Raw genomic sequence first — 27,998 nt, 5'->3', positions numbered from 1 at the left:
TCCCGGGGGAATGGATCAGTGCCCGTGTTTATCTTGTCAGCTGGCGGAGAGCGGCGCGGTGCCTCGGCTTCTCTGCAGATCAGGTTAGCTGGGAAACTCGTGCTCTGTGCGTGTGGATACACGTGAACACGGTCGGTATTTGCGTGTTTCTCAGGCTAAAAGGCAAAGAAAAGCGAGTATGGAGGCAAGAGGATATTTTGTTTGCTAGCGCGATAGCCCCAGCTAGTTCAGGCTAAGACACTGGGCGCGCGTGTTCGTGCGTGTGCGCGTCCGCGTCCCTGCGCGTGTCCGCGCTCTTTTTTTTTATCATTAATTTTTCTTTTTCCAAATTTAGAAAAATGTTTAAGAACCAACAACCAAGTTGTATTCCTTTTTTTTTTTTTAAACATTATTGTTTTTTGGCGTTTTTTATTACCCAGTTATCTTTGCTTTATTATTGCTAACGCACTATTATTAATATAAAAAAAATATATTTATTATTTTAAAAACTCCTTTTTCGCCCCATATAGTAATAAATATCCAGCTTTACCTCCTTAATAAATGTCTGCAGTTAGTTTGCTTGATACGTTTAATACGAATGTATTATACTCCAACTTGGCGTATGCAAATTAGGCTCGTTTGAATAAATATGCATACATTTGCATACAAAATGAAACCCGGGTCATGTATGCGTTTTTTTTTGTTGTTTTTTTTTTTTTTTTTAATCAATTTATTTAAAGAATATATTAATTTGACTCTGAAAATACTTCTGAGTTAAGCTTTAAAGTGATATATATATTATTGCTGAGTATGTTTTTTTTTGTGCACTATATTACCAAAAGTTTGTGGACACCTGAACAATAAGATTGGTCATAAGATGTGCTTTTTGTACATCCCATTCCTCATTTTGTCCTCTGCTCATCTGGGAAAGATTTTGTGGAGATTTGTGATCGTTCAGCCACAAGGGTGTCAGGTACTGATGTAGGTGAGCTGAGGAGGACTGGGTTGCAGACAAAGTAACAGTTTATTCAAGTCCAATATGGTTGGAGTTCTAATTCAGGAGATCTTCCACTCCAACCCATGTAAAGCAGATCTTTATGGAGCTGGCTTCTGTGCACAGATGTCATCCTGGAACAGACTCCTAGTTCAAGTTTAGGGAAAATCTCAAGCTCCTGCATCCAAAGATCTTATAGAATTTGGACTCCCGACTTTTCCCAGCAATGAGCGTTTCTTCTCCAAACCTTTACCATAAAGATGGAGGCCATTATTTTTGACTATGTAGTGTATCCTGATCTTACCCATTTTTATTACTACTGACTAAGTGAATTTAGCATATGGGTTACCTCATATTTATGCCCCTGTCACACACACACACACACACACACACACACACACACACACACACGTATATAACATTGCATGATGTTAAATAATGCATTTGTGTCGCCCTTTCCTGCTGAATGTACCCACTGAGCTTTCTGATTTCATAACAGGTGGGGTTTTTTTTAGCTCTTTTTCAGCTTTCTGCACTGTTCGCTATACAAACACACACACACACACACACACACACACACACACACACACACACACACACACACGTTACATCCCCAGTGTGTAAAGTCAAAGCTATTGTGAGCCCTGCATCCCGCAGGACAGAGCACCGTGTCTCCACCCTGTTTTTGCTCACTCTCAGGAGGCTTCTGCTTTACACTCTGTGTGTGTGTGTGTGTGTGTGTGTTTACACCAAGAGCAGGTAGAGATCTCTGCTCTCACTGTACGATTAGGCGTCTGTGTTAATCTCTGCTGTTGATCGCAGGACTGAAAACGCCGACCAGCGCTGACGAGGTTTCCATAGCGCCCATCAGGACGGACTCTCTGGTTTTCGACCCTTTGCAGGTACGTGGATGAGTTTACACTCAAAACCCTTTTTTTATGTTTTTAATGTAAGTGTTATCTTGCAGCACGACACACACTTTTCCTATGATAATCGATCGTGACATGTAGACAACCGTATCGGTTGTCTACCGGTTGTCTTATTTTTTCCTGGTCAGTTTTTTTTTCAAAACGATGTCAACCAATTTGTACCGATACCAATTAATCAGTCAATACTTTTAGACATAGATACTGGATAAAAAACAAAACAGTACAGAATCGGGAAAATGTGCCAAAAATATAAATATATTCATTATATAAAATAAATATTAAGGAAAATAAGACTTGCATTCAAACTAAAACTAAACATAACACTCCAAATACATAAAAACAGTCTCACTAAAAAGGAATAAGAAACAAATCAAATTAAATAAACGTCATGTGGTGCCAGTGATTCACCTCTAGAGGCCGCTCTCGTAATGTATAACGCAACCCGGAAAAACTTAACATCGTGGGGTTTTGCCGACAGTTCCAGCAATCGATTATCGTACCGGTAAATCAAGGAACTCTAATGTAAAATTTGTGGAATTGTTTGTAAGTAGCAGGACGGCTGAGATTCCAGAATATAGGCGAATAAATTCGCAGTAGTGCCACCTTGAAAAAAATTCGATATGTGGGTTTTCTGCTTGTAGATTTTGTCTATAGTGAACAGAATACTGTAAATAAAATCAAACATTTATATTCTTAAATTTCCTCTTATACTTCAGAGACCAGACTTTTCATCCTTTTTTTTTTTCTTTACTATAAAAATGTATACACATGGCCAAAAATATTGGGACACCCGGCTTTCCCTAGACGTACCCGATTCTTCCCAGTCAAGCACAAGCTCCGTGAAGATCTGCTTTACATGGGTTGGAGTGGAAGATCTCCCACTGTAGAGCTCTGACCTGATTGAACTAGACGAAAAACGAGCGCTGATTGTAGACCAGGCCTCCTCACCTACATCAGTACCTTTACTGCACAAATCTCCACCAAATCCAGTTAAACATCTTTCCAAAAGATTGAAGGTTATTATAAGAGCAGGTCAGGTGTCCAAAAACATTTGGTTTGTCTCGCTTTTAAGGCAAAATGTGGCATTGAATTAAATTCAGCGGGGGTTAGACTCCAAACGCTCGCTGGTGTAGTTTTCCAGATCGGGTGTGTCGTGTCGGGATTATGGGAGTGTTCGGCGTGGTGTTCAGGAGCTCCAGGCGGTGTCAGAGAGACCACAGAGAATATACACCCAACACCACAGAGCCAAATGACGATACAAATCTCTGTGTGCTCTTTATCAGGGTAAGAACTCGCACTTATAGCACGGAGGATAATCACGAATGAGGAGCTTAAGGAGAAAAAAAACCCGAAAACGAATAGAAATAAAGGCATTGTAAGAGAAGGTCTTGTTGTTTTCTCTCTCTCTGTGTCTCTCAGCGGGAAAAGCGGATCCACGCTTGTAACATGAGCTCGGTGGCTGTGTTGACTCAGGAGAGTTTTGCTGAGCACCGTAGCGGGCTGAAGGACACGCAGGTCTCAGGTACTATAATAAAGATGGCTTTTATGCCGCAGGGAAGGTGAGCGACTCGGCGTTAACATGTCCTACACGCTGCCAAAGAGCCGAATAGCACCGCTTTCTCCTTATTTATTTATTTATTTATTTATTTATTTATTTATTTATTTATTTATTTATTTTTGAGTATATGACAGAAATTGCTTTTTGAAGGTTGGTATTGTTATTTTACATTCACAACAATAACATGAAGAACTGAGGTTTCTTCATTCGAGACGAATCCCAATCGAGGTTTTTTCACTTTTCTAAAAAAGGGGAAAAAATTACGAGAAACGATACTAGTTTGGGGAAACGTTTCAATGCATACAATAAATACAAGACATTTTATTGAATACAAGTATTTTTAATCCGAAGCAGCCATCTTTGTACAGATATACCTTAGCTTCCGTCATTTCCGACTAATTTTCAAGTATTTTTTTGTGTGTAATAAAAAAAAGTAAAAAAAAAAAAAAAAAAAGCAAAATCACAAAAATGTGTTAAAATACTTAAAGTAACGTGTAAAATATATTTTTTTGTAAATGTTATTGTTTTATATGTTAATGATATTTGCTCCCCATAGTTCCAGTATTCATGTTTGTGACTTTTTGTGACTAATATCCAGCTACACGTCTACAAACAGAGTTTCTATTGCTAGTGCTGGTGCTACTGTAACATGGCCTGTGAAAAGTATGGAAACACCAAGACTTATGGTTTTGTACATTTTGTAAAATATTATATTAGCTGTGGTACAGAATATGAGTTTATGTAGTGTGGGTCATTTTCTTAAAATATTTATACAATGTAACTCGTTCAAATTAACGTCAAATAGTTTCTGTACATTAAAATATTCGGATTATAATTAATTCTTTTTTTTTTTTCTTTTTTTTTTTTCTTTCACACACTCATTATGAAGCTGTGCAATTTTAAATATTGTTACTAAAAAATTTGATCTTTAAGTGTAAGTAAATGTAAAGCTTAAATTATTTGTTAGCTTTGAAAATAAAGGGGAATATTTGTATTTATTTATTTTTAAAAGGAAGGAGCAATATGATTGTAAAATCAATATCACAATCTATTATTATCTTGATACTTTTTTTTTTTTTTTTTTCGGAAATTGTGTGCAACATTAATTTCTTTCTCTATCATAAAACAAAATTAGGAACTAACTAAAAAAATGTCTGATATAAAAGCTGTATCGTGATACACGTCGTGTGTCGTAGAAATGCCTTCGAGACTCGCGATGTAATATTTTACTTACGGTACTTATAAAGATATTTTCCCTTTTCACCGTGTCACACTTTTCTGCATTCTGATTCATTTGCAGGTGGTGTTTCTGAAGATGAAGCGTACATCCCTACGTATTTGGAAGCCTTCCCGCCGTTGCCGGAGAAGAGCACTCCCGGGGAGAGATCTGGAGATCCAGTGGGAGCTTGGAGCAAAATCCGACCCATTAAAGCTTCTGTCATTACGCAGGTTCTCAACAGAACAGTACAGTAACCTTCATGTAGCCTTGTTCTACGAATAAACGGCTCTCCTGGCGTTTCAGGTGTTCCACGTGCCGTTGGAGGAGCGTCGCTACAAGGACAACAGCCAGTTCGGAGAAGGAGAAGAAGCGAAAGTGTGTCTCGACATCATGCAGAAGACCGGCGCTCATATTGAACTCTCTCTGGCGAAAGATCAAGGACTTTCCATCATGGTGACCGGGAAACTCGACTCGGTCATGAAGGCTCGGAAAGAAATCGTGGCTCGACTCCAGACTCAGGTGACGATTCCGGTTGTGGACGAACCACACTGAAGTATTTGGACACATGACTTTTTCAGTCAAATTTGGTTCCATAACATGATGTATAGATGATGAAGGAAAGAAATAGCTCAGTGGTTAAGATGTTGGACATCTGATCAGAAGCTCCGCCCAGCTGCCACTGCTGGGCCCTTGAGCAAGGCCCTTAACCCCTTACTGCTCAGGTGTAGTGGCTCAGGATAAGGAGCAGAAATTTAAATCTATGAATATGCATGATTTGAATAATTGAACAATATGCATGAATTATTCATTTTGCACCAGAATAAAATTATATACAAAAAAATTAAGGAAAATTATATATATATATAAATTAAGCAAAACTAGCAAGAAATGCAAATTAGGTACACCACATATATTTGCTCCAGTTATTCCTTAAAGCACACAATTGTGTAAGACGTCTCTGTATGTAGTAGTATGAAATTTGAACCTAGGAGACCCAAACCTGTTCCAGCATGACCTATGTATCTATTTGAGCACAAATCTACTGGAACATCTTCCCAGAAGAGTGGAGGTTATTATAAGGGCAAATGGATTCACACACATAGAATCTTTTAGTCAGGTGTCCACAAACTTTTGTACATACAATGTATTTGACTTTCCATTTTGACGTGTCGCTCGCACAGGCCTCGGCTGCCGTCGTCATCCCGAAGGAGCACCATCGCTTCGTGATTGGGAAAAATGGAGAGAAACTACAAGATCTGGAACTGAAAACGGCCACCAAGATCACCATTCCCCGTCCCGACGACCCGAACGCCAACGTACGCATCAGCGGCACAAAAGAGGGCATTGAGAAAGCCAGGCATGAGATCCTGCTCATCTCTGCAGAACAGGTCAGTATCAAAGTATTAAAGCAGAAATCTCCATCCTGAGATCCCTTTCAGGTTAGACGTAGGAAATCATCTGGTAAAAAAACATTCACGAAAGCAATGAGATGATGTTTTATTCCTCCTAGACCACAGCAACGATTACAACCGAGCTGCTACGAAGCTCTGAGACTCCTTCTGAAGATGTTTAACATCTCCTAACACGCTTTCGTACCACAATGATCACATACACTCAAGTTTTGTGGACATCTGACTATAAGATTGCTGAACATCCCAATCCACCGTTTCCATTTGCTCTTTATAAGAAGCTCCATTCTTCTGGGAAGATGTTCCAGTAGATTTTGTGGAGATTTGTGATCATTCAGCCACAGTAATGGTTCTGCTGTAGGTGAGGTGAGGAGGCCCGGGGTGCAGTCGATATGGAGAATTTATCCCAAAGCTGTTCAATAGGGTTTATAGAAGAAGATCTTCCATTTCAACCCATGTATCTTCATGCACATGTCATGCTGGAACATGTTTTGGTCTTCTAGTTCAATTGAATCTCATCCCTTTCTGCCTTATTCTTGTTTATATATTTTATAGTATACTCACTACATTACCAAAAGTTTGCGGACACCTGGTCTTTCCACATTTAGTCCCAGTTTGCATTTATATTTTCATCCACTCTTCTGGGAAGATGTTTCACTAGAGTTTGTGGAACATGTAGTGTGGACATTCCACTACATGTCGTACTCTTTATAAATGTGTGTGCAAAATTTCATGTCACTTCCTATATATATACACTATATGGGAACCAGGAGACCCAAACCTGTTCCAGCATGACAATGCTCCTGTGAACAAAGCCAGCTCCATTAAGATCTGCTTTAAGTAGGTTGGAAGATCTCCAACACCTCTGGGGTGAATATGAACACTAACTGCACCCCAAGCCTCCTTTCCTCACCTACTTCACTACCTGACTTTACTAACACACTTGTGTCTGAATGGATATTACACAAATCTCCACCAAATCTAGTGGAACATCTTTGCTCAAAAAGCACCATGCGTATGACCAGGTGTCCGCAAACTTATATAAAAAGTCATTCGGTTGCGTTTCCGGTTTCAGGACAAGCGTGCGGTCGAACGTCTGTCTCTAGAGAAAGTCTTTCACCCGTTCATCGCCGGAGCGTACAACCGACTGGTCCAGGAACTGAGCCAGGAGACAGGCGCTCGCATCAGCATCCCACCACCCAGCCTGCCTAAAGACGAGATCATCATCACCGGGGAGAAGGAAGCGGTCGCCATGGCGATCGCACGCATCCGGGCCGTTTACGAGGAGAAGGTAAGATTTTTTCATTTATTTTTTTATTTTATAATTAATCAATTAATTTTTTATTACGGTACACTATGGGCTGACACGTGTCCTTCATCCAGAAGCGAAAAATGACGACCATCTCGGTAGAAGTGAAAAAGTCCCAGCATAAATACATCATCGGACCAAAAGGCAACAGTCTGCAGGAGATCATGGAGAGCACCGGGGTGTCTGTGGAGATTCCCCCGTTAGACTCCAGCTCTGAGACCATCATCCTCCGAGGAGAACCAGACAAACTGGGACCTGCCCTGACGCAGGTGTACGCCAAGGTGAGGGTGAGGAGATGTCAGGGAGGGGAAGTATGCCGAGTGTGTGCAGTGTGTTTTATGTGTGTGTGTGTGTGTGTGTGTGTGTGTGTGTGTGTGTGTGTGTGTGTGTGTGTGTGTGTGTGTGTGTGTGGGGTGTTTTTCCAGGCTAAGAGTGTCATGGCAGTGGAAGTGACCGCCCCAGCCTGGCTTCATCGATTCATCATCGGAAAGAAAGGACAAAACATCGGACGCATCACACAGCAGCTTCCCAGTGTACGGCAGAAAATATTTACACACAGACTACAAAGTTCTCAAAATTCCATATTGTGACGTTCCGAACGTTTGAACAGGTGCACATCGAGTTTACGGACGGAGAAGAACGGATCGTTCTGGAAGGCCCCACGGAGGAAGTGGAGCAAGCTCAGGCCCAAATCCAGGAGATTATTAATGATCTGGTCAGAGGATTTTTTTTTAACTAGCATAAACAAGCTACACTATATTGCCAAAAGTTTGTGGACACCTGACTATAAGTCTGGCGTATCCATTTTGAACATTATAGTAACCTCCACTCTTCTGGGAAGATGTTCCACTAGACTTGGTGTTCGTTCAGCCAAAGTGAGGGTACTGATGTAAGTGAGGAGGTTTAAGGTGCAGCCAGCGTTCACGTTTATCCACGATAGGATTTATAGCTCTATAGCTGAAGATCTTCCACTCCATTCCTATACATACATTATATAGGAACTAGGAGAACCAAACCTGTTCCAGCATGACCGTGCTCCTCTGCACCAAGCCAGCTCCATGAAGATATGTGTTACGTTACGTTGTTATCATATCGAAGATCTTTTACTCCAACCCATGTAATGCAGATCTTCATGGAGCTGGCTTTGTGCACATTGTCATGCAGGAACAGGTTTTGCGCCTCCTAGATCAAGTGAAAGGGAGAATTTTATGCTACAGCATCCAAAGATGTCTTGTACAATTGTGTGTCCAACACACAAGGGAAGAATCAGACCTGGGTGGAAAGGTCAGGTGTCCCAATACTTTTGGCGGTTTTGTAGGAATAATTGGAGCCTGTAATTTGGTGGATCTAATTTGCATGTTGGGTTGCAAAAGAGATCTTCAACTGTGGAATTTGGGAAACATTCCAAGTTGGAAATTTACCAGGAATTTATGGGAATCTATGGGAATTAATTTTAAGTTTGGGGAAATGTATATAAACATTTTTCATATAAAAATGCAAATATAAGCATCTCTTACACACAGCACATGGAGGTTTCAAACTAATGTACCATGGATGGACCATAATTGACGTGCAGGATTAAAGAAATGATGTGTGTTCTGGAGGAATGTACAGTGCATGTAGGGGGCGTGGCCTCAGTAAGTGCTGTGTGCATGTGATTAATTAATGTGCAGGTAGAAATTCAACTAAAATTGCATTCAATCTGCTTAAATTTAAACATGATTATCCTGTAAGATTTATTTTTATTAATTAATTTCTATATATTCCCATTAGTTCCAATGGAAAGTTTCCAGTCTTGAATATTCCTGAAATTTTGCAACCCTATTTGCATATCATGCATACTCATAGATTTTCGCATTTAACGGCAGGTAAAGAATAAGAATAGAAGAATATTCGGAATTAAAACGGAACTCGGATCCTTTACGGTTTTTGAGTCACGGATCGGATCGTTTTTTTTTTTTTTTTATCGCATCAGCAAAAAAATAAATAAAAATGGGAGGAGACTAATCTAATTTGCTTTCCATTTGTTGCAAGAAAAGTTACAGCATGGAAACGTTCTCACATGTTCAATTTAAATGATGCAGAAGGCTTTTCAAAGATCATGTGCTCCTCAGCCAACCGTACGTGTTGACCAATTAACGCGTCACGTGTTCACGTGAACACTCGACTGCTCTGTGTTTTATGAAGTAAGTCTTTTACTCTGCGTTCGTTAAATAATTAATAAAGTTTTAAAATAAAATAAAAAATCGCGTGTAATCTGTGGGTCAACTGCGATCCCTTACTTTTTGACCAATCACGTGAAAAGAAATTTGACAAATAAATTTAAATAAAATAAATGAAAAAAAAATGATTAAAAGTAAAGTTCTGATTGTTCCCAGATGTCGAGGATGGACTACGCGGAAATCAACATCGACCAGCGTTTTCACAGACACCTCATCGGAAAGAACGGCACCAACAGTGAGTACCTTCTCGAAAAGAGCGTAAAAAAATACCATAATGCTAATTAAAAAGATGAAACGTGACGGGATATATGACTCACGTCTCGGTTGTAAAAGAATGAAACAATCTTTCAGTAAACCGGATCAAGGAGCTTTACAAGGTGTGGGTTCGGATCCCTCAGGACTCTGATCGCTGCGGGTTGGTCCGGATTGAGGGAGACCCCGATGGAGTGCGGCAGGCTTGTAGGGAGCTGGTGGACATGGCCCAGCGCATGGTAAGGGGGAGGGGACTTTAATTCAGTTTTAAAGGGGCAGTAATCAATATTTATCATTTGTCCATTTTTAATGGAAATCGTGTTGAGAATGATGGAAAGATTGAAAGCTAATATCCTAGCATGAGGGAATCCCTGTTAAAAAATAAATCACTTTTAAAACCCTGATTTCTGGTCCAAAATGTTTGCTTGTATTTCGATTGGCTTTGCGTCAATCAACGCAACATATTTACAAGGTTGTAATTTTATGCAGCTAAATGTCCGAGAGCGTTCGAATGTGACGTCATGACGGTCCCTTCTAAATCTAATTAGCATGCTAACACTAATTGATCCCCCGTAAGTTATTGTTGGGGGTAGACTGGAGTGTGGTGGGGGTGGAGTTGGGGGCGGACATACGGATTTTTATTGACAAATTTTGTGTTGTGTGGTTTTTCAGGAGAACGAGCGCACCAAAGACCTGATCATAGAGCAGAAGTTTCATCGCACCATCATCGGCCAAAAAGGAGAGAAGATCAAAGAAGTGCGAGATAAGTTTCCTGAGGTATTCTTATCAATCACGGTTCATGCAAATCATGTTCTTTATAATCCTTTAAAAATTTTCCACAAAATTCAGCACAGGTGTAGAGCCCACAGTGATTTTGGGAAAGGTCACGGTTGCTACGTGGCAACCATCCAAGTGTGATCCAAAACGCTCACAACCACCGAGAAGACTATAGACTACACCCCAGCTATAGGAGACGTGTGAGCTTTTCAGCGGCCTCCTCGCTACCACCTGGGTTAAATCATTCACTCAAAATATGCCGGCCACCTGGAATATCATGGTGAACATGTAACAACACCCTAACAACCAACAGGGTTAACCCTATTAATAACCTGTTAACCACCGATCAACCACCTTCCAACATCATAAAACACAGCACATACCCACCACCGAGCAACCAGTTAGAGTATTATAACAACACTATGGTAACTACGTAACAACTCTATGAACTAGCAACACTATGGTAACTACGTAACAACTCTATAAACTAGCAACACTATGGTAACTACGTAACAACTCTATGAACTAGCAACACTATGGTAACTACGTAACAACTCTGTGAACTAGCAACACTAGCAACCAGCTGGAGTATTATAGCAACACTATGGTAACTACGTAACAACTCTGTGAACTAGCAACACTAGCAACCAGCTGGAGTATTATAGCAACACTATGGTAACTACGTAACAACTCTGTGAACTAGCAACACTAGCAACCAGCTGGAGTATTATAGCAACACTATGGTAACTACGTAACAACTCTGTGAACTAGCAACACTAGCAACCAGCTGGAGTATTATAGCAACACTATGGTAACTACGTAACAACTCTGTGAACTAGCAACACTAGCAACCAGCTGGAGTATTATAGCAACACTATGGTAACTACGTAACAACTATACGAACTAGCAACACTAGCAACCAGCTGGAGTATCTTAGCAACCATGTAGCAACACCATCACAGTCAACTAGGTATTTAAACCTATTGCAACCTAGGTAACAACCTGGCAACCACTGAGCAACCAACTTGAATATCATAGCAACAGCATAGCAACAACTGTCAACCACCTTGCAACATTAAAAAAAAAAAAAAAAACACCTAGCAACACCCTAAAAACCACCCGGAGTATCATAGCAACCATGTAGCAACACCTTAGCAGGCAGCTAGGCAATTATATGAATCCACTAAGTAACACACCACGTAGCAACCACACAGCAACCAACTTGAATATGATGGTAACAAATGCTTAGCAACCATATAGCTACCACACAGTTGCTATGGTGTTGCGTCGATATTCAAGTTGGTCACTATGAACCATCTTGTAACATAAGAAACACAGCAACACCCTAGAAACCACCATAGCAACCACCGGGAATATCATAGCAACTGTGTAACAACACCAAAGCAGCCAGCTAGTTAATGATATTAAATCAACCACTTAGTAACACCTTGGCAACCACATAGCAACCACACAGCGACCAACCTGAATATTAAAGCAACATCGTAGAACTAACAACCACCTTGAAACATAAAAAAGGCCAACCACATTTCAACCAACCTGAATATTAAAGCAACAGCATATCTACAACGTAGCTAACTTGCTAACCTAGCCACCTTGCAACACCAAGTATTCATAGCAACCCAATATTGTAACACAGTAATCAGCTAGCAGTGTGTATACAATAATGAGAGAGAAGTTTAGGGGTTCAAGTCCCAGTATCTCCAAGCTACAACTATTTGGGCCCTTGAGCAAGGCTCTTAACCATTTGTGCACCACGGGTGCTGTAACATCGCTGGGATACGTGAAGAAAGAATTTCACTGTGCTGTAACGTACATGTGACAATTAAAAATCACAGTCTTCTGTTGTTTCTTCTCCCTGCAGGTCATCATCACGTTTCCTGACCAGTCTCAGAAAAGTGACATTGTGCAGCTTCGTGGGCCCAAGAACGAGGTGGAGAAATGTGCCAAGTTTCTCCAGAAACTCCTGCTGGAGCTGGTATCAGTCCCTGCACCTCCTCACCATGAACACAATCACACTGAATGCTTTTCCAACATGCAGAAGAAATAAAGATATATAAATAATCTGATCATTAGAGAGAAGTTATAATATGCTTATTGTTTCCTTAGTAACAGCTCATTCACAGAACTCTCTTATAAATGAATTTTTCTTTTCTTTTTTTTTTTTTTTTTTTTTTTTTTTTTTTTTTTTAAAGCTTCCTCCTAAGAAGATATTAATTGATGGAAGGAGTCTCCAGTGTCAATACTTTTGTAGCAGTCAAAATAGAGATTTTTTTTTCAACGTAATTATAAAAGGAAAAAAAAATAATAATTTAAGCACTTTGCTGCGGTTTCGAAGAAGTTCAACTGGTATTTTTTGACTACAGATCAAGTTGCAATTTTAATCCCATTTGTAACATGTTTACAAAGTTCTTCAAGATGCTTCAGTTATCAATGCAATGAGAGAACAGTCTAAAATTATTAACAAACTCAAAAAAATTTCGAAGATTTTAATTTACTTGTAAATGTACATTTGTGTTGTTTTCTTATCAACTTGGAAATTTCGCTCTACAACTTGAAAATTCCAAGTTTTAAACTCTAAAATACCCTGCCCCTCCTCTTCCAGTTCTTTTTTTTAAATCCAACATTTGCCATAATACACCTTCTTTCTTGATAGAGAACCTTTTTTATCTTTATTTCTATCCAGTATCAAAGACATGATTTATATGGTTTCAGTTCACACCAATGTAAAACAAACAAAACAACTGAGCAGTAGCCGTGCGCTGAACTTTATTACTGGTGCTGAAATCCAGGTTTCTGTCAGATTTGTTCCAATCTAATAACCGTGATCTGATTCTACATACTGTAATACTCGCTTTACATGATATCATGCTATTGTACAAGATTTAGTTCCTTTACAGAAAATCTGAATACAAGATCAATTTCATTATTGTTTTGTGTGTGTGTGTGTGTGTGTTTTAGGTTGAAAGCAGCTACTCAATATCTGTTCCCATATTTAAGCAGTTTCACAAAAATATTATTGGAAAAGGAGGAGCCAACATTAAAAAGGTGAGGGAAAGAAGAAATCTGAGGTCTGTTGTAATAAATGTGTGTAATACACTGCGATCCGGTGTGATTAACCATAACTTATTCCCCTTCCACCAAAACGCCTTCCCCAAAACGCCTTCCCCGTAACGCCTTCATTAAAACGCCTTCCCCGTAACGCCTTCTCCGTAACGCCTTCCCCGTAACGCCTTCCCCGTAACGCCTTCATCAAAACGCCTTCCCCGTAACGCCTTCATCGAAACGCCATCATCAAAACGCCTTCCCCGTAACGCCTTCATCAAAACGCCTTCCCCGTAACGCCTTCATCAAAACGCCTTCATCGTAACGCCTTCATCAAAACGCCTTCCCCGTAACGCCTTCATCAAAACGCCTTCCCCGTAACGCCTTCATCGTAACGCCTTCATCGTAACGCCTTCATCAAAACGCCTTCATCAAAACGCCTTCCCCGTAACGCCTTCATCGTAACGCCTTCATGGTAACGCCTTCGTAACACCTTCATGAAAACGCCTTCCCCGTAACGCCTTCATCGTAACACCTTCATCATAACACCTTCATCGTAACGCCTTCCCCGTAACGCCTTCATCAAATCGCCTTCATCAAAACGCCTTCATCCTAACGCCTTCGTAACACCTTCCCCTTAACGCCTTCATCAAAACGCCTTCCCTGTAACACCTTCATCGTAACGCCTTCATCTAAACGCCTTTCCCGTAACGCCTTCATTAAAACGCCTTCCCCGTAACGCCTTCATCGTAACGCCTTCATTAAAACGCCTTCCCCGTAACGCCTTCCCCGTAATGCCTTCATCGTAACGCCTTCCCCGTAACGCCTTCATCGTAACGCCTTCATCAAAACGCCTTCCCCGTAACGCCTTCATCGTAACGCCTTCATCGTAACGCCTTCATCAAAACGCCTTCATCAAAACGCCTTCCCCGTAACGCCTTCATCGTAACGCCTTCATCGTAACGCCTTCATCAAAACGCCTTCATCAAAACGCCTTCATCAAAACGCCTTCCCCGTAACGCCTTCATCGTAACGCCTTCATGGTAACGCCTTCGTAACACCTTCATGAAAACGCCTTCCCCGTAACGCCTTCATCGTAACACCTTCATCATAACACCTTCATCGTAACGCCTTCCCCGTAACGCCTTCATCAAATCGCCTTCATCAAAACGCCTTCATCCTAACGCCTTCGTAACACCTTCCCCTTAACGCCTTCATCAAAACGCCTTCCCTGTAACACCTTCATCGTAACGCCTTCATCTAAACGCCTTTCCCGTAACGCCTTCATTAAAACGCCTTCCCCGTAACGCCTTCCCCGTAACGCCTTCATCGTAACGCCTTCATTAAAACGCCTTCCCCGTAACGGCTTCATCAAAACGCCTTCCCCGTAACGCCTTCATTAAAACGCCTTCCCCGTAACGCCTTCCCCGTAACGCCTTCATCGTAACGCCTTCATCAAAACGCCTTCCCCGTAACGCCTTCATCGTAACGCCTTCATCAAAACGCCTTCCCCGTAACGCCTTCATCGTAACGCCTTCATCAAAACGTCTTCCCCGTAACGCCTTCATCGTAACGCCTTCATCAAAACGCCTTCCCCGTAACGCCTTCATCGTAAAACCTTCATCGTAACGCCTTCATCAAACCGCCTTTATGGTAACGCCTTCGTAACACCTTCATCAAAACGCCTTCCCCGTAACGCCTTCATCGTAACACCTTCATCATAACACCTTCATCAAAACGCCTTCTCCGTAACGCCTTCATCGTATCGCCTTCATCAAAGCGCCTTCCCCGTAACGGCTTCATCAAAACGCCTTCCCCGTAACGGCTTCATCAAAACGCCTTCCCCGTAACGGCTTTATCAAAACGCCGTCCCCGTAACGCCTTCATCAAAACGCCTTCATCAAAACGCCTTCGTAACACCTTCCCCGTAACGCCTTCATCGTAACGCCTTCCCAGTAACGCCTTCATCAAAACGCCTTCCCCGTAACGCCTTCCCCGTAACGCCTTCATCAAATCGCCTTCCCCGTAACGCCTTCATCGTAACGCCTTCATCGTAACGCCTTCATCAAAACGCCTTCATGGTAGCGCCTTCGTAACACCTTCATCAAAACGCCTTCCCCGTAACGCCTTCCCCGTAACGCCTTCATCAAAACGCCTTCCCCGTAACGCCTTCATCAAAACGCCTTCATCGTAACGCCTTCATCAAAACGCCTTCATGGTAGCGCCTTCGTAACACCTTCATCAAAACGCCTTCCCGTAACGCCTTCCCTGTAACGCCTTCATCAAAACGCCTTCCCGTAACGCCTTCATCGTAACGCCTTCATCAAAACGCCTTCATGGTAACACCTTCGTAACACCTTCATCAAAACGCCTTCCCCGTAACGCCTTCATCAAATCGTCTTCATCAAATCGCCTTCATCAAATCGCCTTCATCAAAACGCCTTCATCCTAACGCCTTCGTAACACCTTCCCCTTAACGCCTTCATCAAACGCCTTCCCTGTAACGCCTTTATCGTAACGCCTTCATCAAAATGCCTTCCCTGTGTAGCGCCTTCATAGTAACGCCTTCGTAACACCGTCATCAAAAAGCCTTCATCGTAACGCCTTCATCAAAACGCCTTCATCGTAACGCCTTCGTAACACCTTCATCAAAACGCCTTCCCCGTAACGCCTTCATCGTAACGCCTTCATCAAAATGCCTTCCCCGTAACGCCTTCATCAAATTGCCTTCATCAAATCGCCTTCATCCTAACGCCTTCGTAACACCTTCCCCTTAACGCCTTCATCAAAACGCCTTCCCTGTAACACCTTCATCGTAACGCCTTCATCAAAACCCCTTCCCGTAACGCCTTCATCAAAACGCCTTCCCCGTAACGCCTTCATCAAAACGCCTTTCCCGTAACGCCTTCATCAAAACGCCTTCCCCGTAACGCCTTCATCAAAACGCCTTCCCCGTAACGCCTTCCCCGTAATGCCTTCCCCGTAACGCCTTCATCGTAACGCCTTCATCAAAACGCCTTCCCCGTAACGCCTTCCCCGTAACGCCTTCATCAAAACGCCTTCATCCTAACGTCTTCGTAACACCTTCCCCTTAACGCCTTCATCAAAACGCCTTCCCTGTAATGCCTTCATCGTAACGGCTTCATCAAAACGCCTTCCCTGTGTTACGCCTTCATGGTAACGCCTTCGTAACACCGTCATCAAAAAGCCTTCATCGTAACGCCTTTCCTGTAACGCCTTCATCAAAATGCCTTCCCTGTTACGCCTTCATGGTTACACCTTCATGGTAACACCTTCATGGTAACGCCTTCATGGTAACGCCTTCGTAACACCTTTATCAAAAAGCCTTCATCGTAACTCCTTCATCAAAACTCCTTCATCGTAACGCCTTCATCAAAACGCCTTCATGGTAACGCCTTCGTAACAGCTTGCATCAAATTAAATCATTCATTCATTCATCCATTCATTCATTCATTCATTCATTCTTTCTATCCACTGTAAATATGTAAATAAGATCCACTGTAAATTAACTGCATTGTATATTATAATATAAACTGTAATTGTTAACCCTGTGGTGTTAGAGGGTCATAAAAAGAAGATGAAGTGTAATGAAGATCAATGACTTCTTGCAGATCCGTGAAGAGACTAACACGAAGATCGATCTCCCCACGGAGAACAGCGACTCGGAGACGATTGTGATCACTGGTAAGAGGAGTAACTGTGAGGCAGCACGGGACCGAATCCTCGCCATCCAGAGAGACCTGGTGAGGAAACGGAGAGATATAAAGAGTGACTGAGAGAAGTGACCTCTGAAATCACTGTTTCTTTCTCACCGTCACTTTCTCCAGGCGAACCTGAAGGAAATGAAGGTGACCATCCCTGCCAAGCTGCACAACTCCCTGATCGGCTCGAAGGGCTGCTTGGTGCGCTCAGTGATGGAGGAGTGTGGAGGAGTTCACATTCAGTTCCCCGCTGAGGGCTCCGGGGTGGACATGGTGACCATCAGGGGGCCTGCAGGGGAGGTGGAGAAAGCTAGGAAACAGTTACTGCAGCTTGCTAAGGAGAAGGTGAGCAGAGCCCCAGCCTCATCCACCCACTTATACACATCTTTCTGTGCTTTTCTTTAATTTTACTGGAGATCACTCGCTCTTTTTTCTTCTCTTTCTCTTTTATTCCCTTCTTTCTTTCTTTCTTTCTTTCTTTCTTTCTTTCTTTCTTTCTTTCTTTCTTTCTTTCTTTCTTTCTTTCTTTCTTTCTTTCTTTCTTTCTTTCTTTCTTTAAAATTTTTTATATCTTTCTTTCCTTGACTTGTCTTTCTCATTTCTTTCTTTCTTTCTTTCTTTTTCTTTCTTTCTTTCTTTCTTTCTTTCTTTCTTTCTTTCTTTCTTTCTTTCTTTCGTTCTTTCTTTCTTTCTTTCTTTCTTTCTTTCTTTCTTTCTTTCTTTCTTTCTTTCTTTCTTTCTTTCTTTCTTTATTTCTTTATTTCTTTATTTCTTTATTTCTTTCTTTAAAATGTGTTATATCTTTCTTTTCCTTGACTTGTCTTTCTCATTTCTTTCTTTCTTTCTTTTTCTTTCTTTCTTTCTTTCTTTCTTTCTTTCTTTCTTTCTTTCTTTCTTTCTTTCTTTCTTTCTTTCTTTCTTTCTTTCTTTATTTCTTTCTTTAAAATGTGTTATATCTTTCTTTTCTTTGACTTGTCTTTCTCATGTCTTTCTCATTTCTTTCTTTCTTTCTTTCTTTCTTTCTTTCTTTCTTTCTTTCTTTCTTTCTTTTCCCTTTGTCTTGCCTCTCCTTTCTTTCTTTCTTTCTTTCTTTCTTTCTTTCTTTCTTTCTTTCTTTCTTTCTTTCTTTCTTTCTTTCTTTCTTTCTTTCTTTCTTTCAGATGTTTTATTTTTTTTCCTTTGTCTTGTCTCTCATTTCTTTCTTTCTTTATTTAATTATTTCTTTCTTTTTCATTTTATCAAGTTGGCTTGTTTTCTTTCTTTCTTTCTTTTTTTCATTCTTTCCTTCTCATTCTATTTGACATTCTCTCTCTCTCTCTCTCTCTCTCTCTCTCTCTCTCTCTCTCTCTCTCTCTCACACTCTCTCTCTCTCTCTCTCTCTCTCTCTCTCTCTCTCTCTCTCTTCTCTCTCTGCACAACCCCCCCAGAGAAAGAAAGTTGAAAGATGTTAACTTCCATTCCTGTTATTTCTGGGAGAGTGAAAGATAGAGAGAGAAAAACGGAGTGAGAGAGAGACTCTACACTCCTCTGATCCCTCTGTTTGGTATACTGTATATTGGATGTCATCTGGTATTTCTGCTTTTTTTGCCCTCCAGCAAGTGAACAGTTTCTCAGTAGAGCTGCAGGCCAAACCCGAGCACCACAAGTTCTTGATTGGTCGAGGAGGAGCAAACATTCGGCGTGTGCGTGACAGAACTAGAGCTCGCATCATCTTCCCTTCTCCCGATGACCCGGAGCAGGAGCGTATCACCATCGTGGGCCGAGAGGAAGCAGTGCTGCTCGCTCAGAAAGAGCTTGAGACCCTCATTAAAAACCTAGTACTACTCTGTAACCACACACACACACACACACACTCACACACTCACACACGTGCATAACCTGTCACTCTGTCTGCAGGAGGACGTGATAGAGGACAGTATGGTCGTGGACCCACTGCATCATCGTCACTTCGTGTGTCGGCGAGGGCAGGTGCTGAGGGAGTTAACGGAGGAGTACGGCGGCGTCACCGTCAGTTTCCCTCGTACAGGAACGCACAGCGACAGCGTCAGTCTGAAGGGAGCCCGAGAGTGTGTGGATGCTGCAAAGAAGCGCATCCAGGAGATCATCCAGGATCTGGTGAGCATCAGGAGAAGGCAGGAGGGGATTTATTCATAAATACTGTGTGTAGAGAATACTAAAACAAAGGATACATCTAAAAAAACACTTTCGTTTTCCAAAAGTTGCTTATGGGCACTGAAACGTCACATCACTGTGCTGCATGTGACGTTAGACGCTTTGACAGAAGAGTGTGTGTGTGTGTGTGTGTGTGTGTGTGTGTGTGTGTGTGTGTGTGTGTGTGTGATGAGCAGGAGGCTCAGGTGAGTGTGGTGGTGGTGATTCCTCAGCGCTACCACAGAGCTGTGATGGGGCCCAAAGGCTGCAGAATCCAGCAGATCACCAGAGAGTACGAAGTCCAGATCAAATTCCCAGAGAGAGAAGAAACAGCAGGTGTGTTTCTGCCGAGTTCTACATTCTGATTGGTCAGGACATGCCGGGTAATAAGTTACTTTTTTTTTTCATCTTTTTTTCTATTCAGTTCTGTTTTGTTTTTTTCCCCCTTGTTTTTCTTTCTTTCTGCTTTTCTTTTCTTTTTTTACTTTTCATTCTTACTTTCTTACTGTTTTGTTCTTTCTTTCTGATTTGATTGCCTCTCGCATTCTTTTCTACTTTTTTTTTATTCATTTATTCAATCCTCCATTTGTTTATCTTGTCTCTCATTTTGTTCTTTCTCATTTCTTCCTTTTGACTTTCTTTCTTTCTTCAATTCTGTTTTCTTTGTCTCTTTCTTTCTTTCTTTCTTTCTTTCTTTCTTTCTTTCTTTCTTTCTTTCTTTCTTTCTTTCTTTCTTTCTTTCTTTCTTCCTTTGTTTCTTTCTTTTTTCCTTTGTTTCTTTCTTTTTTTTGTTCTGTTCTGTTTTGTCTCTCTAATTTTTTTAAGTTTTCTTTCTCTCTCTCCTCCCACTGATCAGTAGCTCGTGCTTACCAAAACGTGTTAACTTTTGTCTCCTTTATTATTTCTGTTAATCTGTGATCTGATTGGATTTTGACAGAGAGAGAGAGAGAGAGAGAGAGAGAGAGAGAGATTATTACATTATATATACTGTATGTATATATTTATATACCGTATTTTTCGGACTATAAGCCGCTCCTTTTTTTCCCACGTTTTGAACCCCGCGGCTTAAACAACGAAGCGGCTGATTTATGGATTTTTTTTCTGGGTTTTTCCCGGTTTCACAAACTTCAAGCCAACAAACTGAACCCCATAAAATTAGACCAATGACATTTCCGAACGAAAACAAAAAATGCACTTCACCTGTGTTCTGAGCTGCACGGCTTCGGGAGAAAAAATTTCACCGGTGTTGATTTTTAAACGCACGACGATGCAAAAAGATAAACTCCCCAGAGAAATAGTTGTGAAAGGAAGGAGGAAGAGAGTGAACAATGACTTTCTTGGTTGGCTACTGTTTAGATACAAGCCGTTGTAACGCGTTGAGTCTGGGTGATGGGAGAGCTCGCTAACTCCAGTTACAACAGAAATCATATAAGCACAGACAGGTTTCCAAAACTCGTGCTTTTTTATTTTTCTTGGCAACAGCGTTATGGGTTAGTCAAAGAAACTTAAAAATGAGTATCAGAAAATAATAAGGACATATTCCTCAGTCTCACACGCACACACACGCAGTAATACCGGGAGAATGCAGTGACGTGCTGTTCCCAAAATGGCGCTTTGCTCTTAAAGGAGCCACAACATATTTCACCAGTTACACCGTGTAACAGACACTGTCTTTCGGTAAAGCCTGTGTAAAGTTCATTAGTTTCAGTGTAGATTTCGGCTTATACACAGGTGCGGCTTATTTATGTTTAAAGTAAAAATATTTGTAAAATTGCGGCTTATATAACGGTGCGCTTTATAGTCCGGAAATTACGGTGTATATATGTGTGTGTATATATATATATATATATATATATATATATATATATATATATATATATATATATATATATATATATATATATATATATATATAGTAACAGTCTTAACTTTGTTGGTTTGGTGCCCAGCTCAGGAAACATCTCCCATGGAGACCAGCAGCAGCCCAGAGACGGACTCGGTTCCTCGCAGATGCGACCTGATCACTGTGACGGGTCGAGTGGAGAAGTGTGAGCAGGCCCGATCCGCCCTGCTAGTGAGGAAGCACTGTATTATTTCATTATTAACTCACTCCATTACAGTCAGATACCGAGGGGAAAAAGCAGCACTGACTTCTTTTATCCTTCACTTCTTCTCTGCTTCAGGCTCTGGTTCCTGTGACGGTTGACGTGGAGGTACCCTACGATCTGCACCGCTACATCATTGGGCAGAAAGGAGCAGGAATCAGAAAGATGATGGAGGATTATGGGGTACTGTAGGTTTGACCAAGACGTTATATCAGATAAACAGTACGGGTTGAACAAGTGTGGAGTTTAATCTGACTCGCTCTATCCAGGTGAACATCTGGGTTCCTCAGGCTGAGCAGCAGTCGGACGTGATAAAGGTTATGGGGCTGGAAGTGAGCGTGGAGAGAGCCAAGCAGGCACTGATATGCAGAGTCAAAGAGCTCCAGGCAGAGCAGGAGGAGCGGGTAAAGATACACTGATATAAATACAGTGTAAGAAAGAAGGTCCTGGAAAACCACTCACTTAAGGGTCCACCAGGAGGTCTTTATATACAGCTCCCTGTCTGTTTCCATAGGTGTGCGATAGTATCATAATTGTTGTTTTAACGATATCAATGAAATTATCCAGTAATTCACTCATTTTCAGTAACCAATCAAATCACGAATTCACCGCGCGCACATGCAGAGGGCGCTGTTCGACGAGTTAAAATGAGCAAAGAAACATAATTATGTACACACATTTCTTGAATGTTTTTGTTTATTTTGCTTCCCTTGTAGTTGTGCCTATCGCTGAGCATAATTCGCTGTATCACGACTACAAAAGAGACCAACACGCAACAGCCAATCAGATTTCTGTCATTGATCGGAATCTCTCTCAGACACGCAGACGTAAAACGGATATTATTATGCAGCTATGGGGAAGTGCAAGTTTAGCAATACTTGGAAAAAAAAAAGGCCAATTGCTAGCAACATATTTGTCATAAATTTCGTTCTTAATGGGCTTAAAAAGATCTTACATTTGACTTTGACATTTGAGAAACGCTGCATATGTGGAGACAAAGAAGGAGCTGGAGAAAAGTCCATGATATTTACTGAAAGAACAAGTGGGGAAAATACTAACTAAAATATAATTCCACAAACACCCAGAGAAGTGGAGTTTCATCATTTATTCCTCTCCGTTGAACTGATGCTTAACTGTATGTTGGTGATCAGTAGATACACGAAGCGCCAATAAATACAAGTTTAAAACAGAGCGTGCGCTCGACCCTGATTGGTGGATTGCTGCGTGTTTTACCAGTTACGTTTTTACATTTAAATCAAAAGGAACGACTGATTTCACAAAATGTAGTTGAGTAAAACGTCAAATATCTGAGATGTGGTGAAGTTGACGTCTCTCCAAATGGAAATACTTCAGTACGATGCAGATGTGCGAAAAAGCTACATAAGTATGAATAAAATGTATTTTTTTACTGTCCACCACTGGAAACACACCCCTAGATGGACGGTGCGATCAACCAAAAGCGGGGACGATGTCTAACATATCCATTTGTGTCTGCGATTGACACTTTACAGGCCTTACGGAGCTACAAAGTGACCCTAACGGTCGACCCTAAATACCACCCGAAAATCATCGGCCGTAAAGGAGCAGTGATCTCCCAGATCCGCAAAGACCACGAGGTCAGCGTGCAGTTCCCTGACAAGAGCGACGAGCAGCAGGTGTGTACGAGCGCAACGAGCCGTCAGTGCATCGTACATCCTCAGCAAACTCTTTCTTTCTTTTCCCAGGATGCGATCGTGATCTGGGGTTACGAGCAGAACGTCCAGGAGGCCAAGGCAGCTATAGAGCACATGGTGGCAGAGCTTCAGGAGATGGTGAGCGAGGACATCCGACTCGATCACCAGGTCCACGCACGCGTCATCGGAGCTCGTGGCAAAGCCATCCGCAAACTCATGGAGGAGTTCAAAGTGAGTATGTGCTTCTTATACATTCCATGCCACATTTAGTTCCTGTTTACCTTCACTCTTCTGGGAAGATGTTTCACTAGATTCTGTAGAAATTGGTGCGCATTCAGCTACAGGGTTGTTCGTTCAATAAAGTTGAGGACAAGAATGTGACCGTGAATGAGAGGAAGAAAGTTTTGTGGAGAGACAAATGAGACAAAATGTCATTGCTGAAACTATCGTCTGTCTGCAAAAATCCATACCGATAGTTTTTCCGGGTAGCGTCCTTTGCTGGAGCAGCTGAAAAGGTCTGTTGTCATTACGAGAGCCGCTTCTAGATTTGAATCACTGACACCAAATGGTTTTTCGTTTTTTCCCCCCAACACGTGAGACTGTGCGCTGCATTGAGCGCTATATTATATTTATAAATTATAATGTATTATTGATATTTATTCATATTTATATTTGTCATTTAGCGCATTTTCATGATTCAGCAGTTGTATTTTTTTTTTCTTGATGTTCATTTTAAAAACTATTGGTTGATTAACTGACTATCGGCAAGTGCAATCCAACCCAGCTATCGGTAAAAATCCTCTATTGGTTGACCTCTATAGGAGACTCATTCCAGCTGAAGCGTACGTTTGAGTTCTGTAAGTGTTATTTAGAGAGCAAGCAGACGTCTGGAGTGATTTTGATCATGGAACGACCTGCCCAGTCGTCTTTGGCAAGTTCTACAAGGGTCACGGCAAAGAGTTTCAGCTAAATGTTTGGAGAAACCACTTTGAGATGCATCTTGTATGTGTATTAGAGGTCGACCGATTGTGGATTTTAGCGATACCAATCACACTTGCCGATAACCGATTAATTAACCGTTACTTTTTAAAAAGTGAAGTGAAAAAACAACAAAAAAACACTCCAAATAAATAAAAACAGTTACATCTCAAATGAATAAAAAAAAAAAGACACTTCAAATAAACATCATGTGGCATCAGTGATTCGCCTCTAGAGGCCGCTCTCGTACTATATAAAGTAACCCGGAAAAACTATCTTTATGGATTTACAAGATGCATTTCAGTGGTAGGTTGAGCAGGGGTGTTGTTTTCTCAGGGGTAAATTCGGTCACTCCAACACACGACTTCTTGTATTTAGATCACGAATCTGAAATATTCCATGTGTTTTCCAGGTAGATATCAAATTTCCTCAGCCAGGCTCAGATGACCCCGACAAAGTGACAGTCACGGGCCTGCCAGAGAATGTTGATAAAGCCATCGACCATCTCCTCAACCTGGAGGAGGAATATGTGAGTACACCGATAGTGCAGATACTCTGAGATAAGCAACCTGTTTGTAGCTTTTCTGCTAATTTGCTGTGTGTGTGTGTGTGTGTGTGTGTGTGTGTGTGTGTGTGTGTGTGTGTGTGTGTGTGTGTTTGCGCACATCCCTCAGATGTTAAGTGTGACAGAGACGGAGACGTTAGCTGCCTACATGAAACCTCCTTCCCGGTTTTTGGGAGGTGGAGGAGGAGACGATGAGAGCCGAGTCCCAGCTAAAGGCTTCATCGTCAAAGATGCTCCATGGAACGTCCCAGGCAGCAAGGTGACCTTAATTAATCTCTGATAGAGTTCAAATCCCGTGCCAACAAGCAACCACTGCTGGACCCCTGAGGGTCCCTCAACTGCTCAGCTGTAGAAATGAAATAAGGTCGTGTAACAGAAGCCGTAAATGTAGACGAGGCCACAGTAATTTAAAAAAGAAAAAGGTCTATTTCCATAGGGTTCTAAGTTTAAACCTTAGGGAGATAAAAAAGGAGCAGATATGATCCAACGTTCTCACTCACATCTACGCTCGGGTACCATTTCAACACCAGTTTGAGAAGTAGGAGCTCAGTGGTAATGATGATCAGAAGGTTGTGAGTTTAAATCCCAGCCCCAGCAAGCTACCACTGTTGGGCCTTTAGGCAATGCCCTTAACCCTCAACTGCTCCATTGTATAGATAAGATCATTGTTCTGATTGTTCTGTAGTAAACTCACCCCATCATGGGACAACAGGAAGTCGATTCATGGATATTCGATGATGTTAAAGCCAAACCTGATTGATGTTGGACTTCTGATCTGAAGCTAATGAGGTCAAATACCAGCACCACCAAGCTGTCACTGCTGGGCCCTTGAGCAAGGCCCTTAATTCTGCGCTACTCAGGGTGTTTAAATGAGATAATTGCAGATAAAAGTGGCTCTGGATAAGGACATCTGTCAAATACCATAAATGTAAATGGATAAAAAATATAAACTGTGTGATTCTCGAAAAAGAAATAAAATATGGAACATTTCCACGGCGTAAGAGGAACAAATCATGAACTTATGGGAAATTAATCAGCACTTCCCAAGCATTCAATTCTTTACACATTGATAATGAATACAAACCAATTAATTGACAATTAACTACCAATTAATGATTAAACTAATAATAATTAATGACTCAGACTTTTGGTTGCTATGGCAACACAGGATCGGCTGATTATTTAAATCAGTATAAAATAACGGTGTTAATTTAGACGTCAGTACCGAAATGAGATTCGTCCGTTCGTGATGAGACGAGCTGGGGAAAGGTAACTGTGGGGGTGTGACGTCTAATTTACATATTCATGCATATTTATAAAGCCTTTAAAGTGTTTTTTTTAAGAGGAATATGTATTGTTGGTCATTTTTAATTATTTGAATAGGGGGTGTGTGTGTGTGTTTCTCCAGGCCCCTGACATGAGCAGCGCTGAGGAATTCCCTACATTCGGCTCTGGAGTGGCGCCGAAACAGACGTCCGCCTGGGGGCCCAAAAAGTTCTGAAAGAGAGCGACACGTGAACACTCCACCCCCATCCCCTCGATTGTCTGTTCCCGTTAACGTCCAGGAGAAACCAAAGAATGTTTCCAATATGTACATGTAGCTCTTCAAATACGCAGCAGGGGTTCGGCCCTGAGCCCGATTTCACATCACCTGCTGCACTCGTATCCGTTCCCTCAATCATGTTTTTTAACCTGTTGAGCAAAGACTCCACTATTCTAGCGATGCTGAATAGTCTTAGATTTGAAATGGATAGTTTCGGACTCAAATTTTTGAGTTCTGATGTTAAATTTTTCTAATTTAGAGAACCCGTAGTTCACTGTGTGGTTGTTGTTTTTTTATAGCTTTTGATAAATCAGAGCCTCGTTTATAAAACATTTTTTCCTTTTTTTTTTTGGCGCAGGCAAAAAAAAAATACAACCAGCACAATTGGTGTAGTTTGTAGAAAAGAAGGGAGGATGGATTGAAGATTAAAAAAAGAATAAGGCACAGGGAGGTTGTAGAGGTGAGGAACCCCCTTTACATCCACGTTTAGCTAAAAAGCAGCACAAGAAGGTGAATTTCCATGCGGAGACCGCTGGGAGTTAGAAGTTACAGGTCTCGATTTGATCATGACTGATGACTCCGGGTTCCTCAGTTTTCCGTACTGAGACACTGAGTGATGCGCCTGGTGCATACGCAGTGTTTATAAATGAGGCTGAAGATGCGCTTGGTGCTTTTAGATGTTAGATTTTACTTAAAGAAGAAAAAAAGTGTTGTGTTTTTTTTTTTTATTATTAATATTGGTCTTGGAAATAGAAAAACATAATCTTATGGTTTTTGAGAGACACAAGCATGTTCTTTTTGTTTTTATAGAACAAAAAAACACAAAAACACGACAGTGAACGAGTGGAAGAAAGTCGTGTGGAGTCCATTTTTTGTCTCTTAAGAGAAGAACTTGTGTGAGATGGAGAACAGGAGAGATGTGATCAGACTCCTGCCCAGTCACCGCACCTCAATCCTACTCAACTGCTCTGGGATCAACTGCATCACAAGAAAGAAATCCCCAACTAGTGAAGAACATCTTTGGAGAGTTTTACAAGAGGTTTGGAGAAACGAAGTGTCCAGATGCTGAGAGTGTGGAAAGATGTTTTTCATGCTGAAGGAGGATTTTTTTTTAATATTAATGGAAATAAAGTCTGTACGTTTATAGACGTTTGGTCAAAGTAAACGTTCATGCTGAAGGAGGAGAACAGAAGGAGCACACACGTGTCTCTCAGAAACCATAAAAGACTCCAAACTTTTCACAGGAACTGTATAGTTATTTAACGATTTCTCTTTTTTGTGTTTCTTATTATATATTTAATCTGTATTTATAGTTCAATGCGTGTAAATATTTTTGTCTTATCACGTGCTTTCACTTCAGATTCCGTGATACACGAGACGAGGTCAACTTTTTTAAATGCAGGGTTTAAAAAAAAATGTATGTGGTGTATGTCTGTCTTTTTTTTTATATTATTAAAGATGCAGGTTGTAACGTTGAATGCTGAAATGTGAATTCAGGTTAAATAAAGACACACTAACAAGAACCCCGCCCCCTTCCAGCCTTTATTGCA

At 41.3% G+C, this 27,998-nt stretch overlaps 1 protein-coding gene across 2 annotated transcripts; it reads left to right on the top strand.

The window, feature by feature from the left end:
* hdlbpb (high density lipoprotein binding protein b) lies at positions 1–27,971 on the top strand. 2 transcript variants are annotated; one of them, XM_083556431.1, is made up of 28 exons: positions 1–83; positions 1,796–1,875; positions 3,322–3,424; positions 4,761–4,909; positions 4,983–5,198; positions 5,861–6,067; positions 7,164–7,379; positions 7,472–7,678; positions 7,823–7,930; positions 8,008–8,112; positions 9,776–9,854; positions 9,971–10,110; positions 10,544–10,648; positions 12,531–12,644; positions 13,628–13,714; positions 17,344–17,475; positions 17,560–17,778; positions 19,029–19,250; positions 19,330–19,548; positions 19,782–19,920; positions 21,534–21,658; positions 21,768–21,872; positions 21,959–22,093; positions 23,201–23,344; positions 23,414–23,593; positions 24,753–24,869; positions 25,015–25,164; positions 26,314–27,971. In XM_083556431.1, exons 1-28 carry the CDS (start codon positions 11–13, stop codon positions 26,404–26,406), a joined length of 3,969 nt encoding a protein of 1,322 aa, XP_083412557.1. In that variant the 5' UTR covers positions 1–10; the 3' UTR covers positions 26,407–27,971. The 2 variants fall into 2 exon arrangements, with proteins under 2 accessions (XP_083412557.1, XP_083412558.1); XM_083556432.1 differs by having other exon boundaries at positions 44–83; positions 1,733–1,875.
* Positions 27,972–27,998: the final 27 nt, after the last annotated feature.

This window comes from Silurus aristotelis, assembly GCF_946808225.1.
Source record: "Silurus aristotelis genome assembly, chromosome: 12".
In the NCBI taxonomy this organism is placed as follows: Eukaryota; Metazoa; Chordata; class Actinopteri; order Siluriformes; family Siluridae; genus Silurus; species Silurus aristotelis.
This window is presented reverse-complemented; position numbering and strand designations above follow the sequence as displayed.

Coding starts and splice junctions, on each gene's coding strand:
- hdlbpb (XM_083556431.1), top strand. CDS start 11: ATGGATCAGTGCCCGTGTTTATCTTGTCAGCTGGCGGAGAGCGGCGCG. Junction 7,380..7,471: donor GGGCCGTTTACGAGGAGAAG/GTAAGATTTTTT, acceptor TCCTTCATCCAG/AAGCGAAAAATGACGACCAT. Junction 7,679..7,822: donor TGACGCAGGTGTACGCCAAG/GTGAGGGTGAGG, acceptor GTGTTTTTCCAG/GCTAAGAGTGTCATGGCAGT.